Below are 19,477 nucleotides of genomic sequence, written 5' to 3'. Positions count from 1 at the left end.
GACCACCAAACTCAAACCACAAGTACATAACCTTAAAGTGCTGGTTAAGTTTGATTGTGGGTGAAGTCCGACATGGTAAGAAGTTACAGTCAATGAACTTTCCCTGATAAGCACCACACTTACAATAATGTGGTGTGCTCTCAATTACTTCCCAAAGCTTTGAGCTATGACCATGATTAGGTATCTCATTTTATCAGAGATGAAAACAAAAGAATAGAAAAAGAATGGGACCTGCCAAATTACCTCGCCTTTAGGTGTCTCGCTACATCCCACCTAGTAATAACATGGTTCCACTGTATACGTAAGGAGACTTGAAATGAAATCCAACCACTCTATGTTGATTGTATTGAAGCATTCCTGGTTTGTCAGAAATTCTGTTTTGATGGGATATCCACCAAGAAATGCTTCCACTTTTTTTGGCGCTGTACGAATTGACCTCCAAATACGCACGACCTTTCCTTCAGAGTGACAGTGGCCTGCTACAACTGCACTGACACAAATGGATATAAATGGTAGATACAGAACCATACTTTGGTTGGTTAAAGTTGTTGATCTCCATGAGTAACCAGTGTGCTCATGGAAAGCAAGCTAGTTCCCTTGGTCTGTCCGATCTCGTCCACCTGATGCTCCTCACTTCCACGCCCCCTTTGACCTCCAGTTCAAGAACTCCTCAAACTCTGCTTCATCGTCACTCCCTCCTTCTTCCCCATCACCATCACTGCCTGTTCTGTTCTTCTGTCTATCAGCGACCTTTGTCCTCATCTCATCCTGTTTGTTCCACAGGGATTCCACTTTTGCAAAGCATTGTCTGGAAAGAGAGAAAGGAAAAGGGGGGGGGGGATTGAGTGTTGAAACAGCAACTGACCATCAGTGAGAAAATAGTATATTATGCATGTAATTGAATATACATGTATATGCAACAAGAGTAAACTCGATCCCACCTATATTCAAGGAAGATTTTAGCAATATACTAAAGCTTTAGCCAAATTCTGCAAACTTGTGAGTTCTGTTTTAAAAAAAAAAGACATCAGTGTGTGATCACTGAACTGACTTGTACACTTTCAATGTTTGCAATCATTATCAGGTTTCCATGCAAGCCAGTAAAGATCACAAAACAGTTACTGGTATTTTTGTCATTTTAGCTTTCTGTTTGTAAATGTGGATACATGAATGTAGTATTATCAAGTATTAACATTTTCTCTGTCATTCCAAATACCAAAGATTAGCGAGCTTAAAAAAAAAAAAAGATAGATGTAGTCACAACATATTTGCCTACTTCAGGCACAGCAGAAAGTCATAATTTACATAAGATTATTAGGTAGAGAATAGTTTTACAGAATATGCAACATATTTTATACCTGAAATGCTCATTAAGAATTTGAATATTTATGCATATCTTACCATTTTATACTGTTTAGAAACAGCTAGTGGTCATTGACTTTTTTCATGTTGTTGTGAACTTACAATGTTTTTGTGAAGCTGAATGTCCAACATGTACTTAAGTATACATCATAAATTTCAAATCTCTTGGACATTGTAGTCAAGTTGGTGTTATATGCTTTTATGCCGTGGACATGATGATTATTAATGCCAGTACTAGAGTACTAGAATTGAGATCAGAATTCTAAACAAAGTGATAAATTACTTTGATATGTACAACCAAACATTTCAGATTTGTTGTTAAACAATGTTGTACATGCAAATGTTTATTTTTTCACATCTCATGTGTAAACAAGTTGATGTCATGATTTATAAGATGACAAAGTTTGTGAAGATACTTGCCATCCAAGAATAGAAAATCTTGCACTAGATTTCACTTCAATAATCTTCATGGCTGTTCCTTGATAAATTTCAAACACAAGGGTAAGTTGAGTATCAGCCAGAAAAGGTAAACTTCCATTTTATAGTCTATTCTCGCTTTTTGTGCTTTCCCAATTATTCAATAACACGCAAGATTGGAAGGTTTGAGGGTTACTTAGAAAGCAGGTTGTGTAGGGTTGAGGTGTTGGGTTGATTTGATATGTCTAGGTTGGGGAATGGACTCATTTACAGGCATGTTATGCATGATGGAACTAGGTGAGGGTGTTAAGGTGTCTGGCAAAATGATAATTAACCAGAAAGGGGCATATATTATGATACAAAACCAAACTATCCACATCTCAGTGAATGCATACATTCTATGTATATATGTAGCAAGATTTGCACAGCTTCATATACCCACTGGTAGTGTGTATCCATTGACTTTCATGGAACAATCTACAGATTGAAATGTGTGATTAAATGGTTTAATAAATGAATGAAACTGTCCTTAATCTTCAATCCTTTCTCAATACTGTGACTCATATTTTTGTTTATTACATTTTATAGTTTTTTCTTTTGTTCGTTTTTTTTTTAAAACTTCTAAGCACTGCCTTAACTCTGAAAAACTGAAATGCTCTTGACTATTGTATTGCCATTTGACTGTTATCACACAAATATCAAAATATGAAATCATTAGAACACAAGGTACTGAGAAGCTGGAAATGCCACTTATACTTCCACCAAATAACAGAAAGAACAATAGCTTAGTCAGTGCACATAGAGTAACAACATTTTTCAATTTCATAGGATTCCCCTGGTAGCATAGCTGAAAAGTTCAGACATCCTGTACAGAATGAGTGTGTACACTTGGTCTGTAGTGTCTGTAAATGCAAAGATGTGAACAAATGGAAGAGATGCATGCACTATGTCTGACAATATTATACTTTTCAGTGCTGCATGGCGGTTAATACACAAAAATGTGGTAACCATGCTTATGATGGAGCGAAAGTCTAATTCGTGTTTGCATGAGAACTTTGCAATTTCATGCATTTTAAATGTATTCATGTTATGTGCAGCAAGTAGTCTTATCAATTTCATAGCAACTTGAGAGACCACTTGTGTCCAGGGAAATCAAAACAGCAAGTGCACTTGATAAAGAAAGATTGAAAAGATCTTTGGGGGCTAACATTGTTGACCCAGGATGGCTTGAACTTACAAAACATGACGCTTACATAATTACACAGAATGATACATCATGAAACATACAGATTTTGTCTGTTCATGCCAAAGACAACATCACATTCTAAATAATGAATATCGCAGGTGCCAAATCCAGTAAAAATCAATACCTTCCTCATTACCTGGACACTTGACTTAAAAAGTTGTGTAGTTAGTATCCTGTCCATAAGTTGTTCAGTTTTTTGAGCATAGTTTAGAACACTTACATCTGTTCGTCGATCTCATCTATGTTTCTCTCCGTCTGAGCGGCCTCATCATCTTCTTCAGCCAAGGTCTCTGACACCTATTGGTGCAAAAATGGAGACATTTTTCTTAGTAGTGGCTAACAGCAGCGTGAAAGCACTGGAAAAATTGCTAACTTTCACAAACATTTTGGCTTTCAAATTCAAACTTCTGTTCTTGCAATATTAATAGGGCAAAGGTACGTCTCAAAGATTAAACAAACTTCATTCTTTAAAAGTAAACATGATAACTCACACAGGTCTCAAGGGTATCTGTCTCAAAAGATGACCATCCTTTAGCTTCACATCACACTGAGAGCTCAAGACTGTTTTTTACAGGACTAAACCAGTCCACAGGAGCATAGTTGATTACAGGCAAAATTCTCCCCAGGTAGGTTACTAGATGGTGAGGTAGATGACAGTGGAAATAAATCTACCCTAATTCTCATAGGTTTACACATAACATCCCACGTGATGAAAGTCATTTGCTACAGTGTACGAACCAAGAAATGCACTCATGCCCACAGTTTGGGGAGAAATCAGTCTTTAAGTTCTGCATTGACAAATGATTGAAATTTTGAAATCCAACACTTTTGCCTCACTACTCTGATTCTCTGTAATTACATGCAGTCATATCCTATAAATTACATTTCAAAATGACAATGACATCTAATTGTTTGCATTACTCACATAGACTACTGTTCGTCATCAGGGGCAACACCAGCATTGCAATAACTTTCATTGACAGATGAATAAAGTATTACCTGTTTCTGTGTTTCCATCTCTTTCTGAAACTTTTCCCATTCCTCTTCCATTGTATTCCTGACTTCAACATTCCGCACCTACGTACAAGACAAAAATATGATAGAATCCATGAAAATAAATTACTCAACAATTTTACTACTTACATGCAATAGAGAAGGAATACACCTCAGAATCAATGTGTTAAAAAAAAAGGAACAATTTGATGAGATTTTAAAGAAAATCACAAAAAATCAAGAATGGGTAAATCTTCTTGTATTATGTTTACACTAATATAACTCTCATGCAGTGGCTATGGATCCAGATTTCCATATGTGTGTTCACAAGTTTAATACCTGCTTGGTGCTCACATCCCTGACAATGTTTCATCCACTTTGACTCTGTAGACCCTTGGGTTTAATTGGTTCTGAATATGCAGAATATTCACTGTGTTTTTATAATCACAATTATATGAGTTGACTGATGATTTGAGAAATTAACAACTCACAAAAATATTGCCACCTGTAACACCAACACATTGTGAACTGGTATTCAAGATGGAAAAATGCTAAATTTTGTCTTGAGAAGGGAATATGTATTTCTAATTCCATTATCATTGTAGATCTTGATTGCATATACAACCACTCTCGAAATAATCTTTCAAGTCCCGATTGCAAAATTTCATACTGGTGCAAAATTTGTCTTTTATGAAATACTTAGCAATGTAAGGCGGGGAATAATTTTTCTGGTATCGCATTGCAAATTGCTACGCATCTTTTTATATCAGTGCTACATCAACTATCTTTTGTGTAACAGTTTTCTTCCACAGAAGTGTACAGGATACCATATGAAATATCATTCACCAGCTGATGTTGCTAATCAAATTAGATTAGAGTTGGAAACTTATTTCGTGCAAGGGTATGAAAAATGGCAGGTTCCTTTGGAAAGACTGTAGAAGCTGGCTTGGGTAAGATAAAGATCTTCACAGAAGCACAAGGAATAGATGTCACATCTTCATATTACAAGAGTGAAGACCCACTGCAGTGATATATTGCCCATCATACCAATGATGTGTCTACAAGTTAGAATTAGGAGGCAGAGAAGTAGAGAAACACTCTAGGCTTTACCTTGGCATCTTGCACAGGATCATCAAAGAATCCCTCAGGTAAAACCTCTGACATTGGCTTGCTGGAAAGGACACATGAACACGGAAGAGACAGCATTCAAATGTTTAGCTTGCATTGTATCTTCCCATATAATACTTAGTTCATCATCCCTTAGTAAGAAATGTACTGTTGTAGCAGATTGGTAAAAATCATGCTTTTTGTGATCATGGACCATTTAAAATTGTTATAGTCATTTGACTAGAAACTCTTCCATATAACAACAATTTGTTTTTTCTTGATAGCACATTAACAAATAGAAATATTATATATATATATATATATATATATATATATATATATATATATATATACATACATATATATATCTTGAATTCATATTATGATAGCAAATACTTTTGCTGCTTTAAAAGATTTGGAAAATCGTAATGTTTCAGGTACACTTTTTTTCAAAGTCTTGACAAGAGAAAGGATAATGACCACATGAAATAGTGACATTTGGTGTGCAAAAAAAAAAAAAAAGAGAGGAAAAAAAAAAAGGAAGACGAATTCTGCTATTTATCATCTACAGGAATAAAACATGGGCAACATCAATTGAATAAATTCTGGAACAGTAATGTGTTAATGATAGTCTCACTTTGTCTGGTCCTGTTCAGGCTTGCTGTCAACAGTGGAAGATACGTCAGCATTGGGCCCATTCTTGGAGGAAGACCTCTGGCCTTGCGATGACGATGACGATGATGTTGTTGATGAAGACACGTTACTATCAAAGAAATCTGGAAGAGAACTCAGTTGATTTACCTAATGTTCATGGTAACACAATCCTTTGCACATCAATCTGCCTCACTACACCGTTCAATATATTTCACCTCACCTATGGAGATAGGTGTTAACCCTTTTTGTGCCCAGGGGACTTGGCTTAACTTGTCAAACTTTTTTCATCAGCATTCTGTGAACCATAAAAACTTGACCTACCAGTAGTTGTAAGATTAGCAAGCCTACTCAAGCAAAGCAATGTGCCTCCGTCCATATTGAAGGCCACGGTGACACAAAAGGGATTTGGGGGATTAAAGTAACCTCTGTTCATTGACAATTAGTTTCCAGAAATCTATGCCAGCTGGTAAAGAAAGCACTGCAGCCTGCACCCCAATTGACAATCAAAGCACGGTAAAGGTTAGCTATGCACAATCACTGAAGTGAATAATCATCAGCTCCTCTGCATAAAGCATGTTGTGATATGGTTTTCCATGGGTCTGGGTTTAGGGAGGTATACAAGGAGCAAGTACCCTTTAGCTACTTAACACCTAATAATTTAGAATGATATATACAATATGAATGGATGGCCTTTCACACACACACACACACACACACACACACACACACACACACACATAAAATCATACATGAAGATGAGCATGTCTTTTGTTAGTCACATTAATATGACAGAAACATGCAAGTTATGCTGAGTCGAGGGGAAGGTGCATTCCAATGTCTTTTGTTAAACATTTCAGCACTTTAGCAATGATTGACAGATGATGTAATCTCAAGAATATGAATATTGATTGGTTTGGAAAGATTTTTTGTGGGCGTTCCCAAGTAATCTGAAGAAAAATAGAAGAAAAAATCATTACAAATATATGGAATGTTTCTAGAAATTCGTTTCACCGCAAAAGTGATATTGAGTTATCACAACTCAACACAAATCAACATGCATTTGGATTTCAGGGCCCCTTTAAGCCTACCTGCTGGGAGCCCAGGGGGAGCCCTAGCGGCCTCTTGGCTGCTAGTGACCTGTGATGAGGAGCTTTTGGGCGTGGTCTTCCCAGATGATGCAGGCTTCTTCTTTGCATCATCGAAGAAATCAGAAGGAAGGCTAAGGAGAAAGGAAAATACAAATCATCTATTACTTTTAAGAAGCCAACACAACAAGCTAAAACTTAATTCTCAATAAACTTAGCATGATATACTTTCAGTCATACTTGTATCTTTCATCATACATTTCTGGTGAGATGGTGAAAGAAGTTACATTCAGTGATATATTCAGAGCCTGCCATCCTCTGCTGATCAATAAACTTGTGACTAATAAACGGTAAAATTAAAAAATAAAACAAGAAAAACCATGAAACTGATAATGCATACATGTTAATATGACTCACTCCATCATGAATGTTGAAATACATATAAACCTTTTTTTTTATTCACATGTTAGCTGACCATCTGTAATTGTTACCTTATCTTTGTTCTATGAGTCAAAATTCTAATTACAACGATGATAACATTAATAATTTAATAACAATGATGATGACGATGATGACGGCGACGATGATAATAATAATAATAATCATAATAATGATAATAATAATAATAATGATAATAATAATAATAATAATAATAATAATAATAATAATAATAATGATAATGATAATAATAATAATAATAATAATAATAATAATAATAATAATAATAATAATAATAATAATAATAATAATAATAATAATAATAATAATAATAATAATAATAATGAAGGACACAGCTAATACAAACTCTCATAAAACAAGGTGGGTTTTTTTCCTTGCCCAAAGACCCAGAGTTGCTTGCATTCCTATGCTATTCAGACCTGTGATATAATAAACTTTTGATTAAAAGAAAAATATGATTTCATTGGTTCTATGGATTTTCTTATTCATTGTTAAATCAAGAGTCCATTGTATCACATAACCCACCACTCTACTTTTTCTCAGTCTCTCTTACCACAAGTAATGCCCACACACTAACCTGCTTTGTGGATCTTCTGCGTCTGATTCCTCTTCTTCTTCCGACGAATCCTCATATGCAATACCAACCCCTGTTGGGCACATAAGAAAGAGAAAGTATTACTAAGTAAAAGACAAAATAGTCTGAGAAATCACATATTTTTAGCATGCAATTTGGAAGACAGAGAATGGTTCTATATACTGTAAAACCAGAAATGTTAGCATGCATTTTGATTTTGCAAATTTTGCAAGAGCTAAGATTTGCAAAATTAAAATGAACGCAAAAGTTCTCGTCTACACTATATGTACTAAATGCCAGTGGCAATTTGCAAAAATGCCATGCTGTGAAAATATCTTGCATTACAGTATGCAGCATTTTAATAGACTTTGCCTTGATGATTTCATAGGCAGCAAATTTGAGATGAAATGGGGCGGGGGGGGGGGGGGGGGGGGGAGGGGAATATAGATCGTACTCCCAATCTAGAAAACTGAATCATAGCAGTCTAGTAGATGGCATGTAAAATTAACTTCTTGGGTTGTTTGTAGGTATGCCTGGCTAAAGACAGACACCCTTGATGTGGCATAACGGTACCTCTTGGTTTCTTCAGTATGCCCCTCAGTGGCTGAGTGCCTGTGGATGGGTCTGCTTTCCTCTTGACCGGAGCGATGACCTGAGCCTGGGGTTTGGGTTGGATAGGCTTGTTGACCACAGCATTTCCAGGAGTTTTACCAGCCTTGACAAGGAGTACATTCTGTGCAGTCATAAAGGAATGAATAAATGAAAAAGAGATTAATAAGTAATGAACAGAATGAAAAAGACAGGTGAATAGGGTGAACAATGAAATAAGAAAATGTGTTTGCAAAATGTCTACCTTCAAATATGTATCAAAGTAGATATTCATGTACATCATGAAATAACAGAAAGTCAAATCAAAGTCTTGGTAAACAATGTGATACAGGCTGTATTACAACTTATTTCCTTCATGCTCTACATGAATGAAGAGTAGAATCAAGTCATCTATAGCACACAGAACACCCTTCCATCTTCTGTATTTCTGCGATTTTAACAGGTATGCTAAATCCTGACAATATATCTAGACTAGCTGTAAGTAGTAAAATAAGTATGTATACACACTTGTTAAATGTTACAGAAAGATACTACTTCCTTCTACACTTGGACATTTACCTCAAGTTTCAAAGTGATAAATATTTTAGTGCATTTCTACATTCATACACATGAATGCTCAACACTTTCACAAGCACAACTGTTTTTTTTTTTTCACATTCCTCAACTGCAGAATAGATTTGTTTTGACAAGTATTTTTGTTCTCCTTTACAAACTATCTTCTTAGATTTCAAACCATCACAGTAAATCATGTCTTTACTCACATCTCTGTGCTTCTTGCCCTGGATGTGGGCATTCCACAGGATCTCATTCTTGACTGGCTGGTTGCAAACCACACAGATTAGCTGCCCAATGTTGTTGTATGTGTACCAGACGGTTAAAGAAAAGTCATCAGTGCCACCCCTGTGAAATGATTGACTCTATCTTCTACCATCATAATACTGTCAAGAATCTGCACTCACTTTTTCTGATAACCCTGTCACCTCTTTCTTGCATATTTCTAGTTTATTATCTTAAATTAATTACCTGGGTTCAGTAACTGGCAAACAAGGTAGAAGACTTGCCTGGCCCGACCGTATTATCACATATAGATATGCATTGATCATGAGATCCACTATCTGCAATGGTATGGTACAGACAAACCTTTTAAAGCCAAGACTCTAAGAGGGACTTTTGTGCCAGTATCATGTAGTATATTACATCATCACATACCAGGTACCATATTTGGGGGATTGACAGACTAGCTAAGAGTAAATTACCTTGTACATCACAAATATATCTCCTATAAGACAGTCGATCGCTTGGAGGAAAATGACCATGGGCCTAGAGCACCTGTGATACTGTATAAGCTGTTAATTTTGCGAGGGTTTAATTTTTGCGAATTTCACGAATCACTGTTGGACCGCGAATGTAACAACACATGAAAATGTCGCCATGCGCTGGTGTAATAATGCACAAGTTTACGACAGCTTCCTGTCAATTCGCAAAAACAACATCTCACGAAAATGTCAATGACCTCCTCATTCGAGAAAATATCTGTGCGCGAAAACAACAGCTTATACAGTAAACAAGATCAATACAGCTCAGTAGATATCTGGTTGGTTTCACAGAATAGTCCCATTATCAAGCTTCATCCCTGTATAGCTTTACATGTAAGTTGCATCAAGGGAACTATTGCATCAATTTGATGTGACATTACATACCAGTACAGCTTGTAAGGAAACCAAAACCCACATATTATTATGTGGATAGCTTTAAAGCAGAAATATCAATAGAATGCATAGTAAAAGTTTGAGAAATATCAGACTATATAGATTGGAAAGTTATGAATTTTTGAATTTCGGTGGAGTCATCGTTGGATAAGAAACTACCCTGGTACACTTCATGACATCAATTTGGGCAACAATATACAAAATATAACAAAAATTCAATGTATTTTTATTTTTCTAGCTTAATGAAAGAAAACTGGACTTTCCTCTTTTAGAGAGCAGGGGGAACAACATTACCCTTGGCCTTAACATACGTCAGTAACAAGTTGATGGAATGTGTTCTTTTTATGAAAAATGACATTGTGTGGAATTTTCCTGAATTGTTGTCCATAATGAAGTCATGAATTGGTACTCAGTAGTAGTTGTTTTCTTTTTCAGCGATGACAGCACCAAAACTTTATAACTTTTGAAGAAATAGCATCTAATCCAATTTTCCTTAAAAAAAAAAAAAATCACTGATGTGTTTTACTTACTAAACATATAATTGCTTTCAGTAAATCTCTACATTTGGGTTTGGTTAATTTTAGAACTCCTACTTTTAAATCACATGCAGCTGCACCAAGGTTCAACCTCCAGTGCCAAAATTTGACTGTGTGCAAAAGTATATTATATTCATGTGCACATTTATGTTTCTACATATACCAGTGGTTGATTTTTGGACAGCATTATGCCTTTATGGTCGAATTGTGGGCAGCTTGGTGTAAGTTTAAATTTTACAGGATATTCAAGACTCTAGGCTAGATTCAAATTTTAATCAACAACAATAGGCCTACCGCTACACAGTTATGATGGTGACACATTTATATTCACACACCGCTGCATGTTCCTACTAAATAAAACCCTACCAGGTACCTAACCCTATATACCCTTAGGCTATACCCTAAACCCAATGGGTGCATTCACACTGTGGTGGCGCAGCGGTGGGGACTATATCACGATTATACCGCCAAATCATGATATCGGTCCCCTCTTGTTCTGTGTGTGCGTCTCCACTATGTGCAAAGTCTATGGAGGTTGAAAGAAGTCCCCGGCAATGACGAAATGAATGGCGGTGAATGGAGTGGTGGACTATTTCGCGATATATTAAATGCCATATCTATATTTCCCATACTGTTATCGACTAGATAGAGGAGACAGATCTATGAAAGTGTAATGTCCGACACACAGCATTTCGCGTTAGTGTGTCAGATAACACTAGCACTGTACTGTCTATAGATCTAGCAGAACAGAAAGGACAGACTGCTTCCCACTCCATCGCTAACATCATTATGAACATGTAGGACTAACCCTTATCTCACTTGCAGGAAACTAGAATGTAAAAATTAACAACGAAAACGGTTCTTCTGTGTCAAATACTGCCTCGTTTCCATTGGATCTTCATTGAAAAGGATATTTTGCTAACGGTGATTCAATTCGTTTGGTTGCAGACTGCCTTGCGGTCCGCTGCTGCCTCATCAACTCTCGGATGTCGACCTTTTTCTTATTGCCACTGGACGCTGCCATTTTGATTTGAAGAAGAGGCCAACACTGTCATTGCTGCAACACATCACATGTCGACTGCTGGCTGGCGAAATTCAGGATGGCCCAGGTTCTCAACTCTTCAGTCAGCAACATTGTACCGCCGAGAGATGAATGCCTATATACAAAATGTTACTGGTACGATATACTTTTGTAGTCCAATCAAAATGTCAGTCGTGTAAGCGATGATTTCTTAACAAACTTTTCACTGGTATCGGCGAGTGTATGATGTCGGTCTTGCCATACTGTAAGTCCCACATACGTCAATAGGTGTTTGTCTTGTTTTGTCTTGTCTCTGCTGGCAGGCCCTGGGACTCTCCCATTGGCCCATCATAGTCTAAACAGGGGAGATCTACTACATGTAAGCATGTATATCTATTAATAGTTTTGGCTATTTCCTTTTTTCTAACACTTTCAAACCCACATAGTTTTTTTCCCCTTTGTCTTTTTGTCTCCATCACAATTTTTATGAGTTGTCTGCCTATATTATACAGTCCAGCATTGTGTAAGTATCCCATACAGAAAAATTGAAAGACACTACTTCACTAGTCACATAAATGTCTCTTTTTGTCTTTTGATAGTGAAGAAAATGTGTGGAAGTTATGTGACCACATTCAGCAGCATTCAACCGATGAACTCCAGAGAGTGTATGCAGTGTTTATTTCCAACCAAGACAGAGTGGTAAGTTCCTGCTATGGAATGATTGCAGTTGTTTGTCACACCACATTGAAGACAACAACATCCAATAAAACTGTACATCAGAGTGAGTTATAAGCCTATGGGAAACCAGATACCACTCACATCCCTCATCAGACTGCTGCCATACACATGACATTTTCTTCAGGTTTCATTCTCTTTCCACATGCAGATGAATATCCAAATATGATCTCATAAAGTTACATCGCTACTGTTGATATCAGATGAAAAGTAGTATCAATATGTAGATGGAAATTAGATTTCATAAGTTACTTCTTCTACTGGGCCTTGAGCACGTTAGCTATGTGGAATTGGCGCATTGTAAGTACCTGGTACCCTGTATTATTATTATTATTATTATTATTATTATTATAAAACTATTTTCAGTATTTAGTGTACATGGGACTTAAAGCTCATACATATCATATGTGCATGTGATGTTAGTATCTTTATGTTGAAATTTAGTGTATGATGTTATGTTTATTTTAAAGTTCTAATTATTTTGCTTTGTTTTCTATAAAAAAAAATGCTTATTTTCTCCGAAGATTCCTCTGTGGAAGCAGAAAGCTGCTAAGCAGCCCGGTCAACCAGTCTTATGGGTACGTCAGGAATGGAGTCTGCGAGTATCTCTCACTGACTTGTTTCTGTCTGGATATTACATTTTTTTCAAGAAGCTCACTTTGTCTCTTTTGCTAGCTGATACCGACATTGAACTCTAGAACACTGACAGATATGTTTATTATAAAGTGCTCTCACTGAACTAATGAACATGATGATAATAATGATTTGTTTACCTAGCAGAAAGAGTGGAAGGCAATATTTATTGCTACAATGCTTATTTCCGTCAATGTATGGCAATTTTTTAATCAGTTGAGAGACATCTTTGTTTGCTTTTTTCCTCATTCTGGAATATTTTCTTACAGACTTCACACTGTAATTTCTTTTCTGTTTTTTTTTTTTGTTTTTTTGTTTCAAACTAACCTTTGGCAGTCTTATAGCTGGCTTGCATTGAAGAAATAGACTATCAGAATAACATATTTTTTTTTGTACCAAATATATATGATATCATTCGGTTCTTCATGAGTTAGTGTATGTAGGCAAGTCATCTTGATCATCTATCATGGTGATTACCAATCAGCCTTTTTCTCACCCGTACCTAGACATGATCTAAAGTAACTAGGTAATTGAGCTTGCTTCTGATTGTTCCTGTCAATTTAGGTGTATGAATATTGAGCCTGATACATCATTTGTATCCCCTGTCAAAGGCAAGAAGCTGTTCAGAGCAAGGGAGTTTTGTTGGTGTCAATCAAAATGCAATGTAGTTTGACAGACAGGAATATGTTTGAGACCAAGCCTTTCACAGGCTATTGCATTCAAACTTTTTTTTGCGTGTGTGTGTGTATAATTGTTCTTTGTAGGACTATCATGTCATCCTCCTGTACCACCAGCCAGCAGGGAGCGACATCTATGACTTAGACACTGTGCTTCCTTTTCCTGTCTCCTTCCGAGAGTACGTGGAGAGAACTATTGGCAGTAATGAATGCCTGAAGGAACAGTTCCACAGGTTAGTTAGACAGTGAACCTTTCAGTCACACCCAGGCATCCCAATGTAACTTTGTCAAGAGGAATCAAAGATTTTGAGACAAGTTAAAGGGATCGTAAAGTTTTGGTTGAGACCTAATTTCAGGTTTCTAACATTTTTTGGTGAAATAATGAGAAACCTCGTATGAAATATGAAAGAGCATGTAATTCTATGAGGAATTAAACGTTTATTTGATGAAAATTGGTTTTGAAATGGCTGAGATATCCAAAAAAGAGCGATTCTAATAAAGTGTGGGACCCACACTTTACTACGATCGCTTTGTTTTACCTTGTTTTTCGACGTTTCAGTCATTCCAAACCCGATTTTCATCAAATAAACTTTGAATTCCTCTTAGAATGGTATGCTCTGTACTATATCATAAGTGTTTTCTTAGTATCTCGCAAAAAGTTAAAAGCCCAATTCTCATCTCCACCAATACTGTACCATCCCTTTAAAGTACCAACAGAAGGATGCAGAAAGAAACTTATAGGTCATCAGTACTCTGACAACTTATCTTCATTGGCAAATGTTGTCTCTCTTCCCTTTCCCCAAGTCTGATTGTACACACTGGCTCATCACACTGAGTAACTCCTCAGTTTTTAGGGGTTGGGCTCATGAAGTGTCCTGATTACAGCTTACATGTAAATGCTCTCTGATTATGAGCTCAAAAGTAGCTAAATTGCTCCATAGTATTTAGTGATAAAGTGCATAGTTGTTGTTGGCCAATGGCTACACTAGGTAAGTGTATAAATATTCAATTGCATGATAGATTTCAGAAAGGGTATGCAAGTGTTATAAGTTGCTACGCATTCAGTATGCTGTAGAAGTGGAAATTTTTGCAGTGTTGAAATTTTCGCGCATTTCGCGCAACCGGAATCTAGCGTGAAAATGAAAGCATGCGATTATTTTTGCTTGCCATATGTTCCTGTGCGTGATGTCTTGGTTCCGCAGAATTAAAAACATGCAAAACTCTTCTAACCCGGCCAAGCGCGAAAAATTAGTTGCGCGAAAATATCCACTTTTACAGTATGTGGTTGTTCAGAAAGTGTGGTATCGGTTGGTGCATTTTTCTCCTGCATCAAAGTTTGGGTCACAAGAAGTGATTGTGGCGGACAGACAATTAAAAGTGACGCAAAATTATGTATGACATTAGTATATTTTCCTTGAAGGCCAGTACCATTCTTTCCACTTGTTTTTCAGATTTTTCAGGGTAGTTCCGGCAGCGTCATTCCTGAAGATGTTTGCCTCTGATCGATCCCACATGAGGAAGGAAGACGGAGAGTGGCAGTCTCCTCCACCGACATACCCTTGCATAGTGGCACAAGATGGTAAATGCTGTACTACCTGCACTTTCTATACTGTTTACCATGATGAAATGCAGGGCTCGACACTAACGGTGGCCCGGTGGCCCTGGGCCACCAAAAACACAAGTCGGGCCACCAAAATTTCAGAAATGAAGAATTTGGTGGCCTGATCGGGCCACCAAAAAAGGTCGGATGTTTGCCTTTGGGCCACCAAAAATAAAAGTTAGTGTGGAGCCCTGTGTAATGGAATTTTTTTCCATTGAATTAAATGTACTTGGCTTGGAAAATTGAAGTAATTTGTTGTTTTTTCTCCCAGTCATTTTTCTGTATAATATGATACGTATGATTTGTCGATGCAAAATCTGATTAGTAACATACAAAAAGGTTTAATATCTTTTATGAGTAAGTGCACATCACCACTCTGATCAGAGTATGATTAAATAAAACATAGTTTTGTTTGCATGTTTCTATTTACATGAGTCTTTAGAGAGTTTACTGAGCAAGCACTCTTTGATGATTTCTTGATCTTCACTATGTTTAAAAGCACAAGTTAACTTTTCCCAAACCATGGTATTGCATCTGACAGTAATTGTATCTATAATGTACTGTGGTAGAGTTCAAGGATTATCAAACTTGTTTCTCTTTGGTACATAACATAGTCTTCCTATTCAGCATTGCCAAAATATCAATATCACGACAACGCCCTCTTCAACAGATCTGTACACAGAATCTTGCTCATTAGTCGGGTTGCATAGTGAAATTATTGTTACATGGTGGATAAAAGCACCAAATTTGGAGACATCCCCCCTCAGGACCTACTCATTGATATAACCACCTCCATGTTTCAAATGCTTTGCTGATCATGGAATTCAAGATTTGATTCATGTTGTATAATTCCATGAAAAATCAACAAAATTACACAAATCTGAACCTCTTTTGTTGTTAATACTTCCTCCGATACATAATACAGTGTTATTTTTGCGACATGAAACTTTTGTGAATTGGAGCCAACAGTCTTTTTCACTGCATGGAACTTCCTTAAGTTGCCACTGGCATTCAGTGTGTTGTTTAGAATCGCGCACATTTCGCTTTCACAAATCTTAGCTCTTCACGAAATTTGTGAAAGTTTCATGCCCGCGAAATTTTCTGCGGAATGAAAATCAGCGTTCATATTATGAAAACAAAAATTTTCCAGAGAGCTCCTACTCTTATATCAATGAGTAGGTCCTGAGGGATTGTCTCTCCAAATTTGGTGCTTTTGTCCGTCGTGTAATGATAATCTCAAAATTTGACATTAAGCGGCCTAACTACAGTACATATCAACCTGTTCGAAATATTGTATCTGCTCTCTGCACAGGAACACAGATGAACCTGGACAGCTACATCAGCATGGAGTGGGGAACAGGTCCAGGGGAGGTCATGACCTTACAACAATTCTGGTCAAAGTTCAGTGCATCAGTTGGATGAAGGATGCGCCAATGATGTCGGGGAAAGCAGTGAATCCACCATGCCAGAGGCACTCGTACTCTGGGGAAAGCACATCTTGCAAGAGATAGCATGGTGAGGCGATGGGTGTCACAAATTCTTCTGTGTGTGATCCTGTTGTTTGAAGATACAGGATACCGAGTAGTGAAAAACTGGACCATCGCTGATGAGCATGCTAATTTGCTTGCCAGCTGTTAGTTTCGAACTGAGGCTAGCAAGAATTTGTAAGCGGAATTTTGATCAGTGTCCTTCAAGGAGATGAGCTGCTGAAGCTCAGTGGGAAGTCAGGATATGAACAGTGGCAGGCTAAGTCTACAAGTGGTACCGTTTTGTCATCACTGACCACTGTTTTGCAGCAGTTTGAAGAGCAAAAACTTTGTCCCTCCAAAGCAGATATTACATGTACCACTGGACTAATTCGCAATTGCATGACACACATTGAATGTTTTTCAATAAATGTATGTAATTCCACAGATGTAAAATGTCAGTTGTGTGGATCTATTTGCAATATCACACAATGAGATACCAGTGCAAAACTAAAAATTTGCAAATGTTTTGCTTTGTATAGTTTGTCCATATGAATTTATTCTACAACTTTGTGCTATACACATGTTGCATGGCTGATTGGTATAGAAATGTGTGAATTCATCTGACAAACAACATGAGAAAGATAATTTCACACAGTTTTCACCTTTACAGTAGGTGACAACACTGATATAATACTAGTGCATTGTGGTATTGTGAATTTGATTTGACAAGGAACTATTAAAATGAAATTGAACATCTACATCATACTTCACACAGTTGGTATAGCATCTTAGTAAATTACATGATAGTTCAGAGCCTTGTTTTATGAAGAGTTGAAATTGATTTTAAAGTTGATTTCTATCATAAGTATCTTTTGATAAAACAGGGCCCTGCTTTGACAATTGCGCAGTATGGAAGATACAGGGGAAATAGTGTGCAATATCATGATACCTTGAATCTACCCAGTTATTTTATTTTTTTTTTAATGCAAACAGTGATGATGCTTAAATACAATACACGAAATTGCAATAGATTTCATATGTGGGTAGTAAAAACAAATCTGGTTTCAAACTCTGTACGTCACCAATTTCCGTTAATCTGGTATTCGATTCCTAGAGATATTTGTTCACGCAATAGCCTGTCCTCTTTTAAGAAATTTTTGAAAATATACCTTCTAGCAAATCACACATAGTCATAGTCAATTTATCATATCATTTGTCTTATGTTTTTGTTTTGTTTTGTTATGTTATGTTTTGTTGTATTTGTTGGTTTTCCGTCCATGTCTACACTTTGTACCTTAAAAATCAATTATTCTGTGCATAATCGTAAGGGAACTTACTTCACAAGGCCTTTTTGGCTTTTCTCAAGTTCTCTTTTTTCATTTTCACTGTTATATGTAAATGATTGATTATCCTTTTGTGTATTGTAAAATCCAATACTGTTGTATTGTTTTATCCGAAAATGAGATGAATAAACGAATTGAATTGAAAAAAAAAAAAATTAAATTTATATTTCGTTTACATCGCCACAAATGGAAGGCCTTATACATACAACTTCTGTGTTTCCACAGGGAAATCACAATGCTAACCACATGGCACCAGCGTCTTGTTTAATTCAGTCTATCAGCCTTGTGCATGATTTTGTGTGTACTGATCTGTGAATGTCCGTAATTATTGATAACAAATATGACGAAGCTTTTCATAAAATATCAGCGAGTTGTTTGGTCTTGTTTCCTTCCAGTGTGAATCCTATCCAACTCTGAATCCAGTCAAGAGGAGGTATATCTCTGCCCCAGTGTTCCCAGTCATATTTTGGTTATTGGAGTTTCATTTGCCGAGCATACTTCACTCCAGGGTGAAAATCATGGCTCCTGGCAATAAACTGGTATAAATACATCAAGATCTATTGTGCTATGGATATAGCATATTGATGATGGCGTTTTTATTGCGCATTTTTTCTTACTTGTCTTTTGTGTGTGTGTGTGTGTGTGTGTGTGTGTGTGTGTGTGTAAATGTGTTGTTACTTCGAACATGTATAATTGCATATATATACGTGTACAAATGCATATCACAACAGACACCCATATATACATAAATCTTTCTTCATTAGTCTATGATGCATGTGTGCCTGCACACACACACACACACACACACACACACACAAAATTCCCACCACCTATCTAGAAGAAAAGAAACTACTATTACCACGTGCCAAGGAAGTCACAAAACATTTAGTGAATACTCAACATACACACACAAATAAAGGACATTAAACTCACGTCAGTTTCCAGTACAAGTACATGTTAATTCATTTATTCCCTTCTTAAATCCATTTATCTATGACGCCATGATTGCTCTATAAATAGTCTACAACAGCTGTGCATGGAAGCAACTTCCTACACAAATCTGTACTGTTTAAGAGAAGCATTAAAAAAAGGGGGAAAATGGCCTTATGCTGAATCCCATCCATCCAGCATGTTTACAAAAATTTCAAAAAGATTAAAAGGCTTTAAGAAAAGGACAGATGCAGCCACTAAAAAATGAAAATAATGCATGTAAACTAATCCAAAAGCACAGACTGACCCAGGTCAAAG

At 36.6% G+C, this 19,477-nt stretch overlaps 2 protein-coding genes across 2 annotated transcripts; one reads left to right on the top strand and one right to left on the bottom strand.

The window, feature by feature from the left end:
- Window positions 1–630: 630 nt before the first annotated feature.
- LOC139722527 (zinc finger protein 830-like) lies at window positions 631–11,781 on the bottom strand. Its single transcript, XM_071633814.1, has 11 exons — window positions 11,666–11,781; window positions 9,268–9,367; window positions 8,471–8,630; window positions 7,901–7,970; window positions 6,868–6,998; window positions 5,850–5,901; window positions 5,763–5,786; window positions 5,129–5,189; window positions 4,025–4,102; window positions 3,246–3,322; window positions 631–808 (listed from the first exon to the last, which is right to left on the bottom strand). Exons 1-11 carry the CDS (start codon window positions 11,773–11,775, stop codon window positions 631–633), a joined length of 1,041 nt encoding a protein of 346 aa, XP_071489915.1. The 5' UTR covers window positions 11,776–11,781.
- Window positions 11,782–11,851: 70 nt separating this feature from the next.
- On the top strand, window positions 11,852–16,839 carry LOC139722597 (protein N-terminal glutamine amidohydrolase-like). Its single transcript, XM_071633898.1, has 6 exons — window positions 11,852–11,928; window positions 12,372–12,471; window positions 13,032–13,085; window positions 13,905–14,050; window positions 15,269–15,396; window positions 16,730–16,839. Exons 1-6 carry the CDS (start codon window positions 11,852–11,854, stop codon window positions 16,837–16,839), a joined length of 615 nt encoding a protein of 204 aa, XP_071489999.1.
- Window positions 16,840–19,477: the final 2,638 nt, after the last annotated feature.

The sequence above is a fragment of the Diadema antillarum genome, unplaced genomic scaffold (assembly GCF_040938485.1).
Source record: "Diadema antillarum isolate AM-2024a unplaced genomic scaffold, OU_Dant_1.0 scf00000167, whole genome shotgun sequence".
NCBI lineage: Eukaryota > Metazoa > Echinodermata > Echinoidea > Diadematoida > Diadematidae > Diadema > Diadema antillarum.
This window is presented reverse-complemented; position numbering and strand designations above follow the sequence as displayed.